At 36.2% G+C, this 19,125-nt stretch overlaps 4 protein-coding genes across 4 annotated transcripts; 2 read left to right on the top strand and 2 right to left on the bottom strand.

Annotated features, from left to right (window-relative positions):
• Positions 1 to 1,744: 1,744 nt before the first annotated feature.
• LOC104750724 (tRNA(adenine(34)) deaminase, chloroplastic) lies at positions 1,745 to 6,475 on the top strand. The gene is made up of 4 exons (XM_010472564.3): positions 1,745 to 5,405; positions 5,487 to 5,574; positions 5,806 to 5,933; positions 6,012 to 6,475. Exons 1-4 carry the CDS (start codon positions 1,951 to 1,953, stop codon positions 6,274 to 6,276), a joined length of 3,936 nt encoding a protein of 1,311 aa, XP_010470866.2. The 5' UTR covers positions 1,745 to 1,950; the 3' UTR covers positions 6,277 to 6,475.
• Positions 6,476 to 6,633: 158 nt separating this feature from the next.
• Positions 6,634 to 7,782, top strand: LOC104750722 (lysine-rich arabinogalactan protein 19). The gene is made up of 2 exons (XM_010472562.3): positions 6,634 to 7,485; positions 7,582 to 7,782. The coding sequence occupies exons 1-2, from the start codon at positions 6,661 to 6,663 to the stop codon at positions 7,675 to 7,677; spliced, it is 921 nt and encodes a 306-aa protein (XP_010470864.2). The 5' UTR covers positions 6,634 to 6,660; the 3' UTR covers positions 7,678 to 7,782.
• On the bottom strand, positions 7,751 to 8,868 carry LOC104750723 (uncharacterized). Its single transcript, XM_010472563.3, has 4 exons — positions 8,586 to 8,868; positions 8,338 to 8,467; positions 8,104 to 8,238; positions 7,751 to 7,990 (listed from the first exon to the last, which is right to left on the bottom strand). The coding sequence occupies exons 1-4, from the start codon at positions 8,744 to 8,746 to the stop codon at positions 7,886 to 7,888; spliced, it is 531 nt and encodes a 176-aa protein (XP_010470865.1). The 5' UTR covers positions 8,747 to 8,868; the 3' UTR covers positions 7,751 to 7,885.
• Positions 8,869 to 12,942: 4,074 nt separating this feature from the next.
• On the bottom strand, positions 12,943 to 17,510 carry LOC104750721 (phosphate transporter PHO1 homolog 1-like). Its single transcript, XM_010472561.3, has 12 exons — positions 16,614 to 17,510; positions 16,226 to 16,529; positions 15,670 to 16,109; positions 15,511 to 15,582; positions 15,218 to 15,347; positions 14,797 to 14,920; positions 14,437 to 14,686; positions 14,193 to 14,342; positions 13,951 to 14,103; positions 13,580 to 13,858; positions 13,329 to 13,465; positions 12,943 to 13,230 (listed from the first exon to the last, which is right to left on the bottom strand). Exons 1-12 carry the CDS (start codon positions 16,836 to 16,838, stop codon positions 13,140 to 13,142), a joined length of 2,355 nt encoding a protein of 784 aa, XP_010470863.1. The 5' UTR covers positions 16,839 to 17,510; the 3' UTR covers positions 12,943 to 13,139.
• Positions 17,511 to 19,125: the final 1,615 nt, after the last annotated feature.

Here is a 19,125-nt window from a genome sequence, read left to right as displayed (position 1 = left end):
CACATATAAGCACAAATACATAAATGTTAATTTGAAATAATTAAGACCCTATATAAGCAAATCCTTTTTTTTTTTGTTAAAATCCTATTTTTGAAATATTCAACCAATTGGGACCCTAACTTCTACAACCAAATTTGATAAAATCCAAATTTCATCATGAGAAATTTGTAGCGTGTTCTAATAAAGTATTACCTATTTAAAATTTAGAGCACCATAAACTACCAAATATTATTGGTTCTCTATTTTTTTTATATGGTGTTCTAAATTTGTTTAAAACTAAAACAGAAAATGAGATCCACATCAATATATCGACATATAGACGATATATGTTTAATTGTATATATGAAATATTTCGATTTCTATTTTACATATCTTAAAAGACCAGTTATTGTGTTAATTTCATTCATCCCATGTAAAAGAAAATTAAGATTCAAAAAAAGAAAAAAATGGAAAAATAAAAAAAGCAAATATTAGCTACTATATGGACCACATCACACGCACAAAGGCAAATAAAGACAATGTAAAAAGAGAAAAAAAAAAAAAAGAGAGAGAGTAAGACCAAAAATGGAAAAGGAAACCAAAAAAAAAAAAAAAAAAAAAAAAGAGAAGAAAAAGAAGAAAAGCTTTGGCATAGAAATGGGGATGGCAAAGAGAGGAGCCCAATAGGCTAGTGTCCAACACATGCGATCACCTACAAACCTTACCTGTCCCCCCTTAGCATATCTACCTCTTTACCAACTTCTCTTAAGTTCTATTATCCAAAAACATATGTACATACATACATGCTAATACATGCACATAAGTCACGTAAACAACACTATATTATACACATCATCGACATCACCATATCTTTATTTTTATTTTTTATAAAGGGTTTTCTTGTATAGATAATAAAAATAGTGATACAAGGAGCCTGATCTAGTTATAATATATAATACATAAACTAAAGAAAAGGGGAGAAAGCTAGCACTAAGCTAGATTACAGTTTATGTAACTAACAGTCAAACATTGTTTCTCTTCAACATTATATCACCTATTGGCTCAACAAACGGCGTTAAAGTATACGAGATATTTTACGTACCAGTCATCGTTTCGTTTGGTATCCGGAGAATTCTATATTTTATAAAAATATATTTAAAAAATATATGTATAATATTTGAAAATAAGGTTAATATGAATAAAATATATATTAAAAACTAAAAAGAAAGAATTTTAATTTACATTGAATTTAGAATTTCAGATTAATTGAGACCTATTAATTGTGCATGTTAACTATTCTTTTATTTGGTTTCAAGCATCAAACGTCGAATCATACATATATTTTGAAATTATGAAAAATAGAGCAATATACTGTACTGTTTCTTTATAACAAAACGAATAGTTATTATAAATAGTAAAATATGATATATATATATATATGTATTTGTCTTGCCACCAACATAAGCTATGCTGGAAAATTTATTGTTTGGATGTCATCTTCGAAATAATTTCTCTCCTTCTTTTTCATTTAAAGTATTGAAAATGAAATGTGTGTGTCCTTGAAGGAAAAGGTCAAAAAAATTATTGGATCGTAATGTTTGAAATTCCTTAATGTTAGATAAAAAAAAAAACATAATGTTTCTTCTTACTATAACGCTTACTCATCTTTTATGTTAGAGAAAGCCCAATAAATGAAACAGGCCCAATAAGAACCCGAGAGAGTTTTCCAAATTTATTATACTTGGTCAATTCAGTTAAACCAACTCAGTCGAACCGGACTGGTTATTTAGAATCATACTTAGACTCGCTCTTGTCGTCTTCTTCATCTGCAAAATCCGACACACAACAATTTCATATTCATTCATATCCGATGTAAATCTCATCGAAGAACCAACCACACACAACACAACAATGTTCGAAATGAAATTTCAATAGCTGCTTAAAACGAGGTACCTCTTCGGTTCAACAACAATGTTCAACAATACATACACCAACTCACTCCAATGGCCGATTCGGAGTAGAAATCGCCAAGAGTACTGCTCTTTGCTCCTCCCTGAGAGATCTGAAAGTTACCGATTTTTTCAATCTTCATCTACATCTTCGAGGAGATGCTGCTGCTGCTGTGTAACACCATCATCATCTTCTTCTTCTTGTTGTTCATATGTTAAGCCTAAGGTATCGTTAAACCCTGGATTTGTGCTTTATGGGATTAGGCAATCTACGCTTATTCAGTGGCCTTCGTTTCAAAGGAGGTTGCTTGTTTGTGGGAATAGACTTGTGGGTTGTGAGGTTTATGCTTCTTGTTGTGATGGTAGACGAAGTAAAAACCAGAGCTTTAGGCTTAAGGGTTTGGAAAAATCTAATGAATGTTGTGATAGTAGAAGTTGTCCAGATGATGATGATGTAGAAGCTATGATTTCGTTTTTAAGTGAGGAGTTGATAGATGAGGAGAGGAAGTGGAACTTGGTTAGTAGAGTTGAAGAGAGTAAGAAAGTTGGAAATGTCAGAAAGGTTAGAGATAGTTATGGTGATGGGAGAGTTACTCGGAAAAACAAGCAGGAAAGGTTAGAGAGACCTGAGGGGTTTGGTAGGCGAAATGGGATTAAGGAAGATGTGAAGTTAGATGAAAGAGATGATTGTGAACATTGTGGGAGTAGAAAGAAAAGTTCTCAACTGGAAAGTGAGTCTCGGCGTGGTTCTAATAAATTGGTTGGTGGTGAATCCATTGGGAATGAAGAAAGAGAAGTTCGACCAATAAGGACAAAGAGTTCGAGTTGTTCATCGTATTATTCCCTTGCTTCTTCTGGTGAGTTTGAGAGTGATAATGAAGATCAGGAGGAGGATGTGGAAATTATTCATAGCGAAAACGTGAGAGGTTCAGAAAAGAAAGTTGTAGAACAGTCAAGCAAAGGATCAAAGTCTAGAAAGGAAGCCTCTCAGATGCATTCAAGGAGAAATAAAGATGAGAGCTCCAGTAGAGTGGGTTCAAGCTACCGTAAGCAGGTTTTTGAGGAAGGGGATAATTCAAATCAGGCAGTGATTTTGAACCAAAGGAGAGGTAAGAAGTTTAGTCAAACTAGTAATAGAGCGTCTGAGTCGACAGGAAATTATGAAGAAGATACAGAGATTCATGAGATCCATGTCAACGATGCAGAGACCAATTCCCAAACCCAAAAGCTTCTTGGTGAAAGAGAGGACTACAGAGTTCACTCAATTCGTAATGACTCTGGGAGCGAAAACATTGAAAGTTCTCAGCAGCTACTGAAGGAGAGATCAGAGGCTCGTTATGGCAGTGAGGAAAGAGTATCTGAAATGCGGAGAAGAACCAAATATAGACAGACCCAAGAGGAAGATATAAGTGTGCTCCAAAATTTTCCAAAGGCGACAAATAATCAGCAGCCTCTAGTGGAAGGAAGGTTATCTAAGCAAGCTGATATGAGAAGGACTACTGAACGCTTTTCTGAAAGTTCAAAAGTTCATGACATAGACATCAGAAATACATATGTCTTGCAAAGCGAAGAACAGATTAGAAACCAAGAGGTACATGCTGGCTTGGTTTCTGGTTTGCAATCAGAAAGGAAGCAGCAAGATGATCTTATTGAACATAATCCCTTGCAAAGGACGCAATCTGACAGAACTTCTGTTTCTGTATCTCATACTAGTGATACACTAAGGTATACAGAAATTCAGAGAAAATCTGAGAAGAGGTTAATTGGTCAAGAAAGTACTACGATTTTGCAGTCGGACAGCAACGTCGAAAAAAGCGGTGCTTGGAAAGACTCTAGGCTTCATCATGCTAACTCGACAAAAGAAGATGAAATGGCCTTATGGGATCCAAGTTCTCAGGAAAAGCTAGCTGAAGAGGCCTCAAGTTCACAATCATCTTTGACTTTGGTCTCGGGAAATAAATTGCATCTGGTAGATCTGGTTTCAGCGGAGAGGCAAGGATCTCAAACAACACTGATTCCTCCTTCTTCTCAGCTGGTAAGCAGAGGTTCAGGGAAAAGTTATGGAACTGGTGGAGTTTCAATTCAAGAAATTTCCCATGAAAATTCAGAAAGTGGGGATCCCACAGCTTTTGAATACCCAAGAGCAGGAGCTCTTGCTACTAGTCAATATGCTGGAGAACCGATGAGAGTTACAACACACGAAGATGCTCTGGGTTCTGCACATCGGTTAGAACAGTCATCAGAGAAGTTTGTTGGGGAGTTTTTGAAAAAGGCCAAGCATGAAGTATCATATCCGGAGACTGGGGAGCAAAGAGTTGAAAGCAATCAGTTGAAGAGGCGGGACTCAAGGCGATCATCTGGTTCAGGAGCAAAGGGACCATCAGATGAATTCTGGGTCACAGATTCTACTCAGGGAACCCCTCAACCAGGAGCCACGGAAGGCAATGCAGCCGAGGGAAATGCTGGTTTCAAAAGAAATGGTAGGTCCTTGTGGAATGTTATCGCCGATATTGCTCGGCTTCGGTGGGGCTCTCGAGCTGGAAGCTCTGAATCGAGTGCAAAGCCTGCCGGAAAGAATTCACCGAATGAGTCAGTTAGCAGTGCAACATGGTTTTCTGGACGTGAGCTTGAAGGAAGCAGTGATGATAACAAAGGGGATAGGGTTTTGCCTCAAGAAGCTCATTCCCTACATCAGTTGGAGGTTGGTCAAACTTCTCCTAGAGGCCAATTTGAATCTGCTGGCACTACAAAACTGAAGCAGCAATATGGACGGCACGAAGGTGTAGTATTGTCACCATCTTCCACAATATTAGAAGGTGGCTCTGTATCCAATCTCATGGCTTCCACATCTGGTGATCAAATTGTTCGCGTTGATGAAGAAGAAGGCAGAAACTTTGAGTTCCGTCTTTCCGAAACTGCTTCAACAGGGGTGCCAAAGAAACTGCCTAGTCGAAACCTGATAAGATCTCCTGCTATCAAGGAACCCTCAGAATCTAGTCCAACCAAGGTAACTAGCGATCAAAATGTTACTGTGGAAGAAGGAAGACGCTACCAGGCTCGTATTCCTGAAATGGATGCAGGTCAAAAGCCGTTGCCATTGCCTGGTCGAAACCTAAGGTCTCCTGTTGTAAAGGAACCTTCAGAATCCCGTCCCAGCATGGTATCTGGCAGTAGCAGCTTAAGAGAGCAGGTGGAACAACAACAACCTCTGAGTGCGAAGTCCCAGGAAGAAACAGGTTCCATACCAACAGACTCTTCGTCCACACAAAAAAAACTTCAGAGGAACAAACAGGTCGTGAGGGATAGTTTTGAGGAGTGGGAAGAAGCATATAGAGTAGAAGCTGAAAGGCGAACAGTTGATGAGATATTCATGAGGGAAGCGTTAGTAGAAGCTAAGAAGGCTGCTGATACATGGGAGGTACCTGTTGGGGCTGTGCTTGTGCATGATGGGAAAATCATTGCTCGGGGTTTTAACCTGTAAGTTTAGTTTTCGTTAAACCTTTTTTCACTCTTATATTCTCCAGCTGGATTCACCTAAACCATAGTTTTGTGTTTCAGAGTAGAGGAGCTTCGGGATTCAACCGCCCATGCAGAAATGATTTGCATTCGAGAGGGTTCCAAAGTACTTCGTTCATGGAGGCTCGCGGTAATCTTCTCTCTCACTCTGAAACAGCTTCCTCATGGTCATATATAAATTCCTGTTACATTGGAATAGCAGAACTAGTATATGAGCATAACAACCGATATTAGTTAAGGCGTGCTGATGGTTAATTTTTGGGGAAGTTAGAAAACAATGATCAAAATAGTCAGTGTTTGATAATGTGATAGATGCGGTAGTGAAACTATTTACAGTATAACTTGCTTATTCTTCCAACAGGATACAACGCTCTATGTAACACTAGAACCGTGCCCAATGTGTGCGGGCGCAATACTTCAAGCAAGGGTGAACACTCTTGTGTGGGGTGCTCCTAATAAGCTTCTCGGAGCAGATGGCAGCTGGATCAGGTAACAATAACTTCTGAAACTGGAAACGTTGTTCCGAACATTGCAGAGTCAAAATCATTGAACAAATTATGGTTTCAGGCTTTTCCCTGGAGGCGAAGAAAATGGATCAGAGAATTCAGAAAAGCCACCGCCTCCAGTTCATCCATTCCATCCTAAGATGACAATCCGGCGCGGAGTTCTCGAATCAGAATGTGCTCAGACAATGCAGCAGTTTTTCCAGCTGAGGAGAAAGAAGAAAGACAAGAACTCAGATCCACCCGCTCCTACAGATCATCATCATCATCTTCATCCTTCCATACTTCTCAACAAGATGCATCAAGTCTTACCCTTTTTCTGTCTGTAGAAGCTTACCTCCAAATCCAATGCCTCGGTGTTCATTTCTGTATGTACAAGTTTTGCGTCTGATTTGTTCAAAATTGTATATTTTGTGTGTCCATGAAACGTTGTCATTTGTTAAAACCTGAAAACTAGGTTGGTTCATTGTAATCCCATTGATTGTAACGTTTTGCAAAATTTCTATATGAACTCATGATGTTTTGCCTTACAAGGTTTTATAACCAATTGATAGTGATCAAGACTCCTTACCAATTTTCTAGGTCCAAGGGAAGCATCGGTCCCATTTAGTTGATGACTAACACGTTTTATTAAAAAAGCTGATTATTATTGGGGACAGTTATATGATAAGTACGTATTAATGGCACGAGATTAGAAGCAACGTAGCATTCTGATGAAGACTCGATTTCTTAAACCACCTAACTCATCGTTGCACCAAACTTTATCATTTACTTTAAGAAATTTCAATATCCCACAGTTGTTTATATGCACATTAACTTCGCCAATTGTTCCCTGCAACTTCCATCTCAACAGGATGAATTCAAATTCAGTAATTTGGTCTCTTCTTTTAGCTTCTGTTCTCATCTCTCTCATTAGTGTCAATGCACAAGGACCTGCCGCATCACCGGCAACATCTCCGCCTGCAACACCCGCTGCTACTCCTCCAACCACAGCTGCTACGCCTCCAACCACTACTACTCCTGCTCCAACTACCACTGCTCCGCCTCCAACCACCGCTGCTCCACCCATTCCAGCTACTAAGCCACCAGAATCTCCGGTTACACCACCGCCAGCAGTTACTCCAATTTCATCACCGGCTCCAAAAGTTGCACCAGTAAGCAGCCCCACAACTCCGCCTCCACAACCACCCCAAAGCCCACCCGTTTCAGCTCCAACTGTCTCACCACCACCTGTGTCACCACCTCCAGCTCCGGCTTCTCCCCCACCGGCACCAGCTTCACCACCACCGGCACCAGCATCTCCACCTCCCGCACCAGCTTCACCACCACCTGCACCAGCTTCATCACCTCCAGCACAAGCTCCTACACCAATAAGTTTACCACCAACCCCAGCACCGGCTCCTGCCAAGCACAAGAGAAAGCACAAACACAAAAGGCATCACCATGCCCCAGCTCCAGCACCAACTCCCCCGAGCCCTCCATCTCCTCCAGTTGTAACAGATTCCCAAGACACAGCTCCAGCACCATCGCCAGACACGGTAACAATTTCTTACTAAACAACAATCTTAAAGGTTATCTATCACAGCCATGCTTCTGTGATATGATTATAACCTTCTTAAAATTCTGGTTTACAGAATGGAGGAAATGCCTTGAATCAGCTAAAAGGAAGAGTAGGAAAGTGGGTCAATACCGCAGTGGGAATTCTCTGTCTACTGGCTATGACAGCTTAAACTTTTCTATCTCATGATATCACAAATGTATCAACCCGAGCAGCTACATTTCCCCCCCATGTATACCAACACATTGATTCAAAAATAATATATTCTTTTGTATTATTTGTGGAAAATAGCTTCTAGTTCTTATATCATGCCTAAACGAACATATCTGAGAAAAGGAAGAAAAAAGTTGATTCAACACTCGATGTAGCGTTAGCGTATATCAAACTTGATCAGTACCCAAATCCTTGGAGGTTTCACGGAAGTCGTACTCAACAATGGCACCAAGATTGTCAACCAGTTTATGATGCTGAAGACATCCTGCACACTGCCAAAAAAGAAATAATAAAAGCAACTAACCAACCAAAGCAAAGCATCTCTCTTGGACAATTAAGCGAACATGTGGTGTGCACAAATTGGGAAGCAGAATCAGAGACACACCTGAACAAACACAAGGCCACGTTCATAAGCATGTCGATTGATAAGCCGCTTAGTTCTTTCTCCACATGAATCGCAAGTAAACTCTACTTGCAAACTTCTTCTCGGTAGTTTAGTGTCTACAGAAGCAACCTGTCCCTGCATAACGACAACAACACCAAACAAGAAACAAAGTTTCAGCGAGAAAGACACATAGACACAAACGAACGATATCAAGAGACTCAATTTGATTGATACCTCTACGGAATCATCTGATTCCTCTTCTGGGTTTAACTTAGCATCATCACTGAGAGACCCAAAAACAGAGACTGATCGATTCCGTTGCTTAGGTGCTGCTACTACCTCTATTACACGAGTAGCTCTCGACCTGAAGAAACAGCAAAAGGATGAGTCTTTCGGAGATATACGAGAGGGGAATAAAAAATGAGATCAGACCCATGAAAAAGGAAACGTGATGGAGAAGAAGAGAATTAAAGCTTTGGGACCTGTGTACAGTCGTCGATATAGGGTTTTGCTGCTTGAATAACGGAAGAGACGGCTTGTAGAATGAAGCTGAGAACCGTACACTGATTGGCTTTGTGTTACCACTTACCGGAGAATAGATTGGAGCGAAAACCGGTGACCAACGGGCGGTAGTATTCGCCATGTTCTCCGTCTGCTCTGTTCTGTTCTGTTCTGTTCTGACTCTGTTCTGTTGGACCCCCCAACTCCTAAACCTAGTAAAAGTGGTAGCTTTACCACGCAAACATCTCTACCGTTGATTTCAACGTCTCAGATACAGTCGCGTGTATCTATATATAATAGCAAACCACTATTTTTGTGTCAACTTTTAATCCAACGAATGAGATTAGTTACAGTTTTAATCCAACGGTTTAAAATTATTAATCATATCTTTTCGTCACATCTCCATCTTTCAAAAATCACACATCTTAGTCTTTGCATCTCTTTGTTGTACCTCCTGATTTCAAAAATCGCATCCATTAATTTTTACACCTTTTAAATCACACCTCTTAGTCTTTGCATCTTTTTGTTGTATCTCCTAGTTTCAAAAATCACATCCATTAATTTTTACACCTTTTAAATCACACCTCTTAGTCTTTGCATCTCTTCGTTGTATCTCCTGGTTTCAAAAATCACATCTATTAATTTTTACACCTTTTAAATCACACTTCCTTAGTCTTTGCATCTCTTTGTTGTACCTCATGGTTTCAAAAATACATCCATTAATTTTTACACCTTTTAATTTCACACCACTATGTGTTACACCTCTTTGTTATACCTCCATGTTTCACATCTATTAATTTTTACACATTTACATTTTTCACCTCTATGTCTTACACCTCTTTGTTTATTATATATAAACTTTTCTTGACTACATAAACAAGTTTCGAACAATTGTTTTGTGAGTACTAAAGAATTGTATTATTGAAGTGTTTTTTAACTTTCAAGCATCAATCTCTAATTTAAGGTAATTTAATATTTTTGCTGCGAATGACCTGTAGTGTTTCTCGGTTAGATTATTATTACTGTTAGTCGACACTATTAAGTTCATACATTAATCTTAGTTTTGTTAACTTTTAGTCTCTTCAAAAATTTTAGCCTTTCCGGTTTTCATGTTTTTGCATGGCTAATGTTATTAAGTACGTGTGCCATATTTTTTGCATGGCTAATGTTTTTGATTTTCAATATGCAGATTTTATTTTTTGACTTTCTGGAAAAACCAAAACCAAGATACGAGAGGCATGATGATATGCAGTGATGCTAGAGCTACAGATAAGCCAAATTTTTTTAACAAACATGGTATAATTATAATTTTATATATGTTCTTATTTTAACCTATAGATAATAGCAAACCCACTTTTTGTGTCAATTTTTAATCCAACGGATGAGATTAGTTCCAGTTTTAATCCAACGGTTTAAAATTATTAATCGTGTCTTTTCGTCGCACCCCCATCTTTCAAAAATCACACCTCTTAGTCTTTGCATCTCTTTGTTGTACCTCCTGGTTTCAAAAATCACATCCATTAATTTTTACACCTTTTAAATCACACTTCTTAGTCTTTGCATCTCTTTGTTGTACCTCATGGTTTCAAAAATCACATCCATTAATTTTTACACCTTTTAAATCACACCTCCTTAGTCTTTGCATCTCTTTGTTGTACCTCTTGGTTTCAAAAATCACATCCATTAATTTTTACACCTTTTAATTTCACACATTTATGTGTTACACCTCTTTGTTGTACCTCCATGTTTCACATCTATTAATTTTTACACATTTACATTTCACACCTCTATGTCTTACACCTCTTTGTTTATTATATATAAACTTTTCTTGACTACATAAACAAGTTTCAAACAATTGTTTTTTGAGTACTAAAGAATTGTATTATTGAAGTGTTTTTTAACTTTCAAGCATCAATCTCTAATTCAAGGTAATTTAATATTTTTGCTGCGAATGACCTGTAGTGTTTCTCGGTTAGATTATTATTATTGTTAGTCGACACTATTAAGTTCATACATTAATCTTAGTTTTGTTAACTTTTAGTCTCTTCAAAAATGTTAGCCTTTCCGGTTTTCATGTTTTTGCATGGCTAATGTTATTAAGTACGTGTGCCATATTTTTTGCATGGCTAATGTTTTTGATTCTCAATGTGCAGATTTTATTTTTTGACTTTTTGGAAAAACCAAAACCAAGATACGAGAGGCATGATGATATGCAGTGATGCTAGAGCTACAGATAAGCCAAAATTTTTTAACAAACATGGTATAATTATAAGTTTATATATATTCTTATTTTAACCTATTTATTTTTTCTAACAAACATGGTATAAATGTTAAATTTTTTTTTGTTTGTAGGATGTCCATTAGATGTTCATGATCCAGGTTAGTTTACATTTTTTGTAAATAAAGTTTTTAAAATTTTTAGTTGAATTATAATTTTTTTATACTTTCTGGGTATCAAACATTTTGATAATATATAGAAATATTACAAATGAGCATGGAAATAGAGTGCCGAAGAAAAAGCCAGACATACTTGTGACAACACAAAATTAAATTCTAGAAAGCGTAAGCACGACCAAATGACAATTCAAGTTAGAAAGAAAAGATCTACTAAAGGTAACTTATTTAGTCTTTGATGACTTTCTAATCTGTATATACAACTTTTTAAAAACATAATGTATAACAGTCACTTTTAGAGTGATCTGGAATCTGCCAAAAAAAAGAAAATGCAAGAAATTTATAAAATTAATGTTTAACCTAAAGAAGAGAACATTAAAAGGTGAGATATTATTATCACCTGTTTCACCACATCGACTTCGTTTTCGCTGTGTTTATTGAAAAACATGATGGTACCGATTCATAGATATAAGTGGGAAATCAAATAGAGGGAGATGCAACCTGGAAGGAGAGCAGCCGACACAGTGGAATGGGATGGATTGGGAGAGACCAACATAAAATCCTCTGTTCTATATTTTATTAATTTTCTGAACTTTTGTAGTTTAATTGAATTGCTTTGATTGAATAGCTGATGAGTGTACAAGTTTTGTCTATATGCATTCTTAGTCTGTTAAGTCTTGATTTTTTTTCTTTTCCAAAGAGGAATATGTGATTTGAAGCAAATATTACAAATCCATGTATCAAATGTGTTAGTAGGAAATAAGGCAATCAAGATTAACCCATTAAAAGGGAGGAAAGAAGGGGGTCTTTTGACGGAAAACGTGAGACCAACATGCATGTAACTGTGGAAAGCATTATAGCCAAATATATATCTCTAAAAGTTGTAGCTGAAGAATGTGAGTTACTCTATACTAACCAATTAGGTTTGATTGGTCGGTCATATAAAACTTGGTTTTGTACATATCTAAAAGTGAGAGAAAAAAACATCCACAAACATAAGTGAAATTTTATATATGGTTAAAAGTAATGTTCATAGTAAATCATTTGTATACAAACTCCACTTGCTTACATCATCGGAATATTGATTGTGATTTGTGAATCAGTAATCTATGGAAAGAGAAATCGCGTATCAAAGTGAAGGGGAAACGAAACTCAATCCAGCCATCTACTCCGATCCCAATCTTCGACCTTCCTTCGACAAGTGGCATTTAGTATTTTCTCGATACAGTAAATAAACCAAGAGATAAGTAGCCTCGTATGTATTTCGATTGATAATGATCAACAACAAAGACAATTTCTAATAGCGAATTAAGAAAGGATACCAATATATAGCACCATATGGTCGGAGACAAACATAAATGAAATTTTATATATGGTTAAAAGTAATGTTCATAGTAAATCAAGCTCTAAAAAAGGCTCACTTTTGTGTGTAACAACATAAAATATAATAACATTGAAATGAATTTTTGGCTTTTTAATCAGCAGAAAGCAATAGCAAGAAGTGAAAATGATCAAATTGATTGAGAAAAGAAAGAATTTAGGATGAATTACAAATGTTAAATTTCAATTTAGGATTTTACCTCCCCGTGCGGCACGGGTCGCTTTCCTAGTAATAATAATAATAAAAAATTCTTAGAGCTCAAAATTTTGTAGATGAACTAATTTCCAAATAATTTTGAAGTCTATTTGGCAAATTAGTAAATCCAAGTAGTAATCAGATATATTGCTGTAAAAAATTTGATATAAACGATTTTATGTTTATTTAGTTGAGTTTTTTTTGGCAATATATTGTTTATTATCATGTCTACCAACTAATGACTCAAATTATTAAAATGGACTATCATTGTAGCATGTTTTTTTTTGGTTAAAAAATTAAAGATAGAACTTTTTATTTCTTATTTTTTGTTTTTTTTTCGTTTTCTACAATTACATGGTGATGCACAATGAGAAATAAAGGGGGGAGTAAGATTCTTTAGTTACACTAATTTTTGGACAAGAATAATAATAATAATAGTTTGAAGATTCTTGATCGTTGATCACAAAATATGGTTGATCAAGAAAGAACAAATCCTTCTCTTCCCCTTCTTCTCATATTGTTGTGACAAAGTTAACAATGATGATCGATCAGATCAGATCAGAGGTCAGTCTTCTTCGTCGACTTCTCTAAAAGGAAGTGGCACTGTCTTTACAGCTCTAAACTTGCCTGCATTATTTAGATGCTCATTCTCCAATCTGCATATGTTTTGTTTTTTGTCCACACAAGCATCAGTATATGATATCCTGAATCTGATTCCAAAAAAAGATCCTTAAATATGGAGATTAATTTTTACCTGTAAAAGTTCCATTGTCCTCTCCTAATGACTTCAAGAGAAGCCAAGAACAATCCTGTTACTCGGTAATCTACATGCTCAAAACTTGAGTGCAAAACTGTTTGTAGCCATGCCAACCTCAGAACAAGATTTAGAACCTACAAAAGAATCAGAGACAATCGCGGAGCTTAAGTATGAGAACAAGTTCCATTTTCATATCTTTTGTTGAGATTTATGTGTGTACTTGGTGATAAAAAGATTTGGATTTGTACCATAGAGAAGTAGTAAATGGATTTTTGGCGAAGCATGAGTTGGTTCCTAAGCCAAGGGTTGTTGGAATTGTGTTGAAGTAAACCCCAATCTTTTACAAAGTCCCAATACAATTGGTAGACTGTAGCTACACTTGACATAGCCACCACAAGGCAGAGCCAACCGATGCTCCTTTCCTTCTCGTAAGCCACTTTGGTTCCAGCGGCTAACATCGCTGACACGTACTTCCCTAGGTTCACTAGGTGGCTCGTTTCACCTTCATCAAACCACCTTCTTGCACACTGTGTTTCAGAATACTTTCTGTAAGTATTTTCTTCTAACTTGGGAAAGAAGAAACAGAAACTTGTGGAAGAAGGAATGCTATTTAGTATACCTGCATTGCTCTCCAGTAGTATGGTAGGAAGGAAACTGCATAGGCGAGATCTCTGTAGTATTTGACTCTCATACAGTACCCATAGTCCTGTGTTGCGTAGCTACCAGATATATAGTAGCAGGCGATGTATTCTAGGTTCCTTAACATCGGCACCTGCAAGATTAGATTAAAAAATCCATTTTCAAAGACCATATATTTCTCAACTCTGTTTCGGTCTATTAAAATGTGATTTAAGGTATTACCTGGCTACAAAGTTGATCAGCCATGAAGAAATCGAGCATCACGACTTTGTAAAGAGGCGAAAAAACTATGTTTCTAATGACTGATATAAGCCGGTAACGGCTTGATTTATAGAAAATGTCCAAGGGACAAATCAGTATTAACAAGAAGGCCTGCAAAAAAAAATAGTAAACAGATTTAGGTTACAAATTATAGAAAAAGAAAACACATATGATGAAGAGTGAGTGACTAGTGGTTGTTAATTACCAGTAATAGAAGGCCAGGGATCACTTGAACTTGTCTAAAGGAGTAACCTTTGGCAAGAAGTGATAGATGAACAAACATGACACCAGCTATGGCAGACATTGAAGCGGTACATATCAGGAAAACATCTCTGTACTTGAGCTCATTTTGGGACCCAAGTTCGAAGATGAAACTATAGTTTATCCTCGCTTTTCGCCAAAAAAATATGTTGCAGCCGTATAAGAACAAGTGTAGAAACAAGAGCCCAAACATGCTGTAGAAACACATGAAACGAAGATTAACTAGCATTAGCTTCCATTGGCTAAATTATTTCTTCTACTAATCATAATAAGGTTTTATAAGCTTTTAATTAAAATCACTCGCCTAAGCACAGGATATGCAGTTTCCATGTAGAAAGTGTTCTCAGAGTGTTGTCTATACATTCCAGTTAGATGAGCCACAATGATGTAGCCAGCAAGAAGCGCAACAAAGCAACCAGTGAAAAGACCTGAAATAGAGATCATACAAAGATAGATTTTATTATAATCTCCAAAAGATTCTTTAGCAGACAAGATAATGATATGCAACAGAGAGTATAACACAACATGACGCTCTTAGTTGTCCACCGAGAACTCAAAGATTAAAAAGGTTACATTGTGGAATCCTAATGTGTATGGGGTCCAAAGGCTTTTTTATTTTGTTAGTCTGAAAAAGATTTTGTGTTTGGCAAGTGCAAAATAAAAATGTCACAACATATAAACAGGTAAATATTTTTAAAAAGTAAAAAGCAAAAAACAAATCTCACCAATGAAGAAGGTGACAGAGTGAGACTCTTTACGGTGGTGCGGTTTCAGATATTTCATCGCCTTTCTACGATTTTCTCCAGCGAAGTGCTTGATGAACCATCCCTCAACTTCGTCAGATAGATTTATCACCTGTTATGTCCCAAGATTATGACAAGCTATGTTGGTTAACTTTTTTTTCTTCATATTATTACAAAACCAAAATAATAAAGTGACAAGACAATAGTGTAGGTTTCGATTTTCCGCTTAAGCAAACTTATACAAGAAAGGAGACAGTAGATTTTTTTTTAGTTACCTTGTCTGAGCTGTTGAAATAAGAACTTTCCACAACTTTGAGATAGATTGGAAGGATTTGTTTTCCAGTTACCTAAAACATAAGAGGGTTTGGTCTCAACTAAAATAAATGAAAAAAAAAACAAAAATTGAAAGAATCATATTTTGATTTGAGGGTTACCTTATCGAACTTTTTGAGAATGTTCATGAAGGCTAACATGTTCAAGTTTCTGTAAGTTTTGAGATAGTTTAACCCTTTGAAGAGTTCTGTCAAAGCTCCTTTTATCATCTTCTCAGCGTGGCTTAGTTTTTTCTTGCTGATTTGCAGCTTATTTCCTCCATCTGGACTGTATTTTTTTGATGAGGAGTGGTTTATCAAGTAACTGATGGCTGAGAATGTACGAGAAGGATTGGTCAATGGAATCTTTATCTTGACGTTCTTCCCTTGACAGCTGAATACTCGACCAGAACCCGTTGTCAGCTTCGAGTCCTCGTTGTTGATTTTGATCGGTTCTTCTGATCTTGGAGACTCCAATGCTTCTGGTCCATTATCCTCCAAATCCTCTAAACAACATTCCTCAACTTGCATTTGTTCTGTTCTGTTCCTAACAGAGTCTTCCTCTGTATCCAAAACAGTGTTGAAATTAAATAATATAAAGAGAGTTTTTTTTTTTTTTTTTTTTTTTTTTGTGTTTAAAGGTCTACTTTATTAAAAAAATGCATATCTTTTTATTTACCGCAAGAGATGGTGCATGATATGGAATCGTCTTCTTTTGATTCTTGAGTAGACTCTCCATTGGTGTGCTTTTGTTTGAAAGCTTCTTTGAGCTCAATGAGTATCTCCATTTGCTTCTTCAGACACTCTCCTCTTTCCAAGAACTCTTTCTCCTTTGTTTTGTAGAACTGATTCACTTTGTTAAGCTGGGTGTCTAGACACGCGAAGAACTCTTTTGCAGCATCAGTATCATCAGCAATCTTCTCGAGAAGTTCCGTCTCATACACGTCATTGTTACTTCCAGAAGAAGCAAGCTTCTTATGAACCTATTTCAGAAAGCATCAAAGTCATTAACACAACGAACCCATGAATAGTTGATAAATAAATGTCACAAAGGTTAGTATTAGTACTTGGATGGTACTAGATCGTCCTCGCTCCTTGTTACCGAAAAGGGAAAGCTTTCCTAAAGAGGACTTAATGGTTTTTATGAGTGAAGTTTCAGTGTGCTTCTTCTCAACTCTATTGTTTAACATATGGATTTTCTTGAGGTCTTTCTTCAGCTGGGAGTAATCGACGAAGGCGTCTTTCCATTCGGGAATGAGCTGCCCCTCGAATTGTTTTGTAAACTTCACCATAGCTTCTTCTCTTTTAAGTCCGTAAACTCAAAAGAACAATTGAAGAAGAGAGTGTTTGTTTTGTGAGTATAGGCCAAGAGAGGAAGCTGAGATTTGTTTTATAGTGACCAAAGAAAGGCAAAAGAAAAAAAAAGAAGAATATATTTGACCGGCTTGCTTGCTTCTACTGATGATGCCTCACAAAGCACATTCTCAAATATCCTTCTTGAAACCCAACTTCATGTACTAATTTTATCCTATGCTTCTTCCACTTGTGCTTTTTAGGGAGGTAAATCTTGTCTCGAGTGGGACCCTCTGATTCTCGCTGGATTATATTCACCGATCCTCCTTCGGCCGCCGATCTTCATATGCCTCTCTTACCACCCAGAACGTTTCATCCAAGAGTGCAGCTTGTACAGTGAACTGTATGAGCCAAAGAGGGTAGTTTAGGTATTGCCAAGGGGAGACCAGAAATAGTAAGTAGATTGTAATTTGGTTAATATTTTTGTGTGGAAAAAAATGGACCAAGGAAATTAGGTGCCTAGAGTCACAAAAGGTATACACGGATTGGACCAGCTCGATTTCCACTACATCTTTCCGGAGGATAATGAAAATTTTGAAAACATAGAAATCTTAAAGAATCAAATAAAAGAAGAAAAGAGCTACCAATCAAAATTTTGATAGAATAGTTTCATATTACAATTGCAGATGCTGCCAAATCATGTTATAGCAGTCAGGTAGTGTTGGTTATAGCCAATCAGAACATGGATTAATGTTCTTTAAAATCTACTTCCAGAAATACAAAAACAAATACAATGCAATCATTTTGATATAACAAGCTTTTCCTTTTTGTCTAGTGCTAGATTTTTAGTGGCGACGATATGTCACAGCATTAATTAAGGAAAATAGAATTGTATTTGTATCAGTAGATTTTTAATAACATCTCAAACTTTGTAATGTTTTTGGGTGAAACAACTATATTATAGAATTAGTTGAGCCAATACTTATATAATTATTATGAGATCGACCATACGACCATAGAATTGTATTTGTATCAGTAGAATTTTCAATAAATGAGACTTGTGTTTGAGCTAATACAAATATTATGAGACTTGTGCACTAATTAAGGGAACAAACACTTCCATTTAATATTTATTTCTTTTCCATTTTTGACGACGCATTGTAAAATATATTTTTTTTAAAGTTTAGGCTTAGATGCCATATTTTCATGGAATAATCCTACGTAGTTTTGTCTTGCTGGTTTTACTAAAAATGTTCATGAAATTTTTCTGCCTAATATGTTAGGGAAGTAAATTTACAAAGCACAGGATGCTCAAGAAGCTTTATGCACGCGGTTGAAGTACGTTTTGAGGGCAGCCATTCGGATGGATGGCATTGAATGTGCACACACTATATATTCTATTCGATGTACTACTACTAATATATTTTGTAGATAAGGAAGATAATTTTTTTGAATAATGTATGCTATAGGCCTAGAAGATGTCCCGGATAATGAACTTAATATATACTTCACTACTAATGCCTCTTTACCTTTTGCCTAATTGGTTACTGGTTTTATAAGAGAAACGAAGGGGTCAATAAAAGGAAAATACAAACGAAGCCAACATATGGCGGCCTTCCAATTACGGAAAGTCCATATTTCATGGAGCTTATTAGCTTCTTCTTCTTTTCCTTTTTTTTTCCAATTAAAAAGGTAACATTTAGTTTAATATTGACAAAATATATATAATTTACGTAACTAAAGATGTCAATTGGTCAAGTATTGTCTAGCTCGAGTTCAAAACTAGTCCCGAAAAATAATTAGTTTATTATATATATGTTCAACATTCTTTTTTAAATGGATTGATGATTTCTTTTATTAATTGTTGTAAAATTGAATTATTTCTAATGGTTTAACCGTTTAATACGATAATTGTATTTAAAAACCAATGAGACAAGAAGTAGATGATGGTCTGAATCGAACCGCATTTATTTGTGTCTATGTGCTTATCATAGCTATCCACCACTTCGGAAACATCGGTTCCACAGTTTTGTTCAGCTTCACATAAATACATATATTTTTATTGGCAACAAATATTATACTTTAATTTCCTTTTTTTTTTACTTTACATATTACATAACTCTTATTTAAATTAATATATATTCTCTTTTCAGTTTTTTATTTTTATATTGGTATCAATGTTATGTGAGGGCCAATGTCAATTCTTTCATCGGTCGTCCAGATGAATATATAAGATTATACTTTTTGTTTCGTTCAAAGAAATGATAATATACATATCCAACTTTA

The sequence above is a fragment of the Camelina sativa genome, chromosome 16, assembly GCF_030686135.1.
Source record: "Camelina sativa cultivar CO46 ecotype springtype chromosome 16, ASM3068613v1".
In the NCBI taxonomy this organism is placed as follows: Eukaryota; Viridiplantae; Streptophyta; class Magnoliopsida; order Brassicales; family Brassicaceae; genus Camelina; species Camelina sativa.
This window is presented reverse-complemented; position numbering and strand designations above follow the sequence as displayed.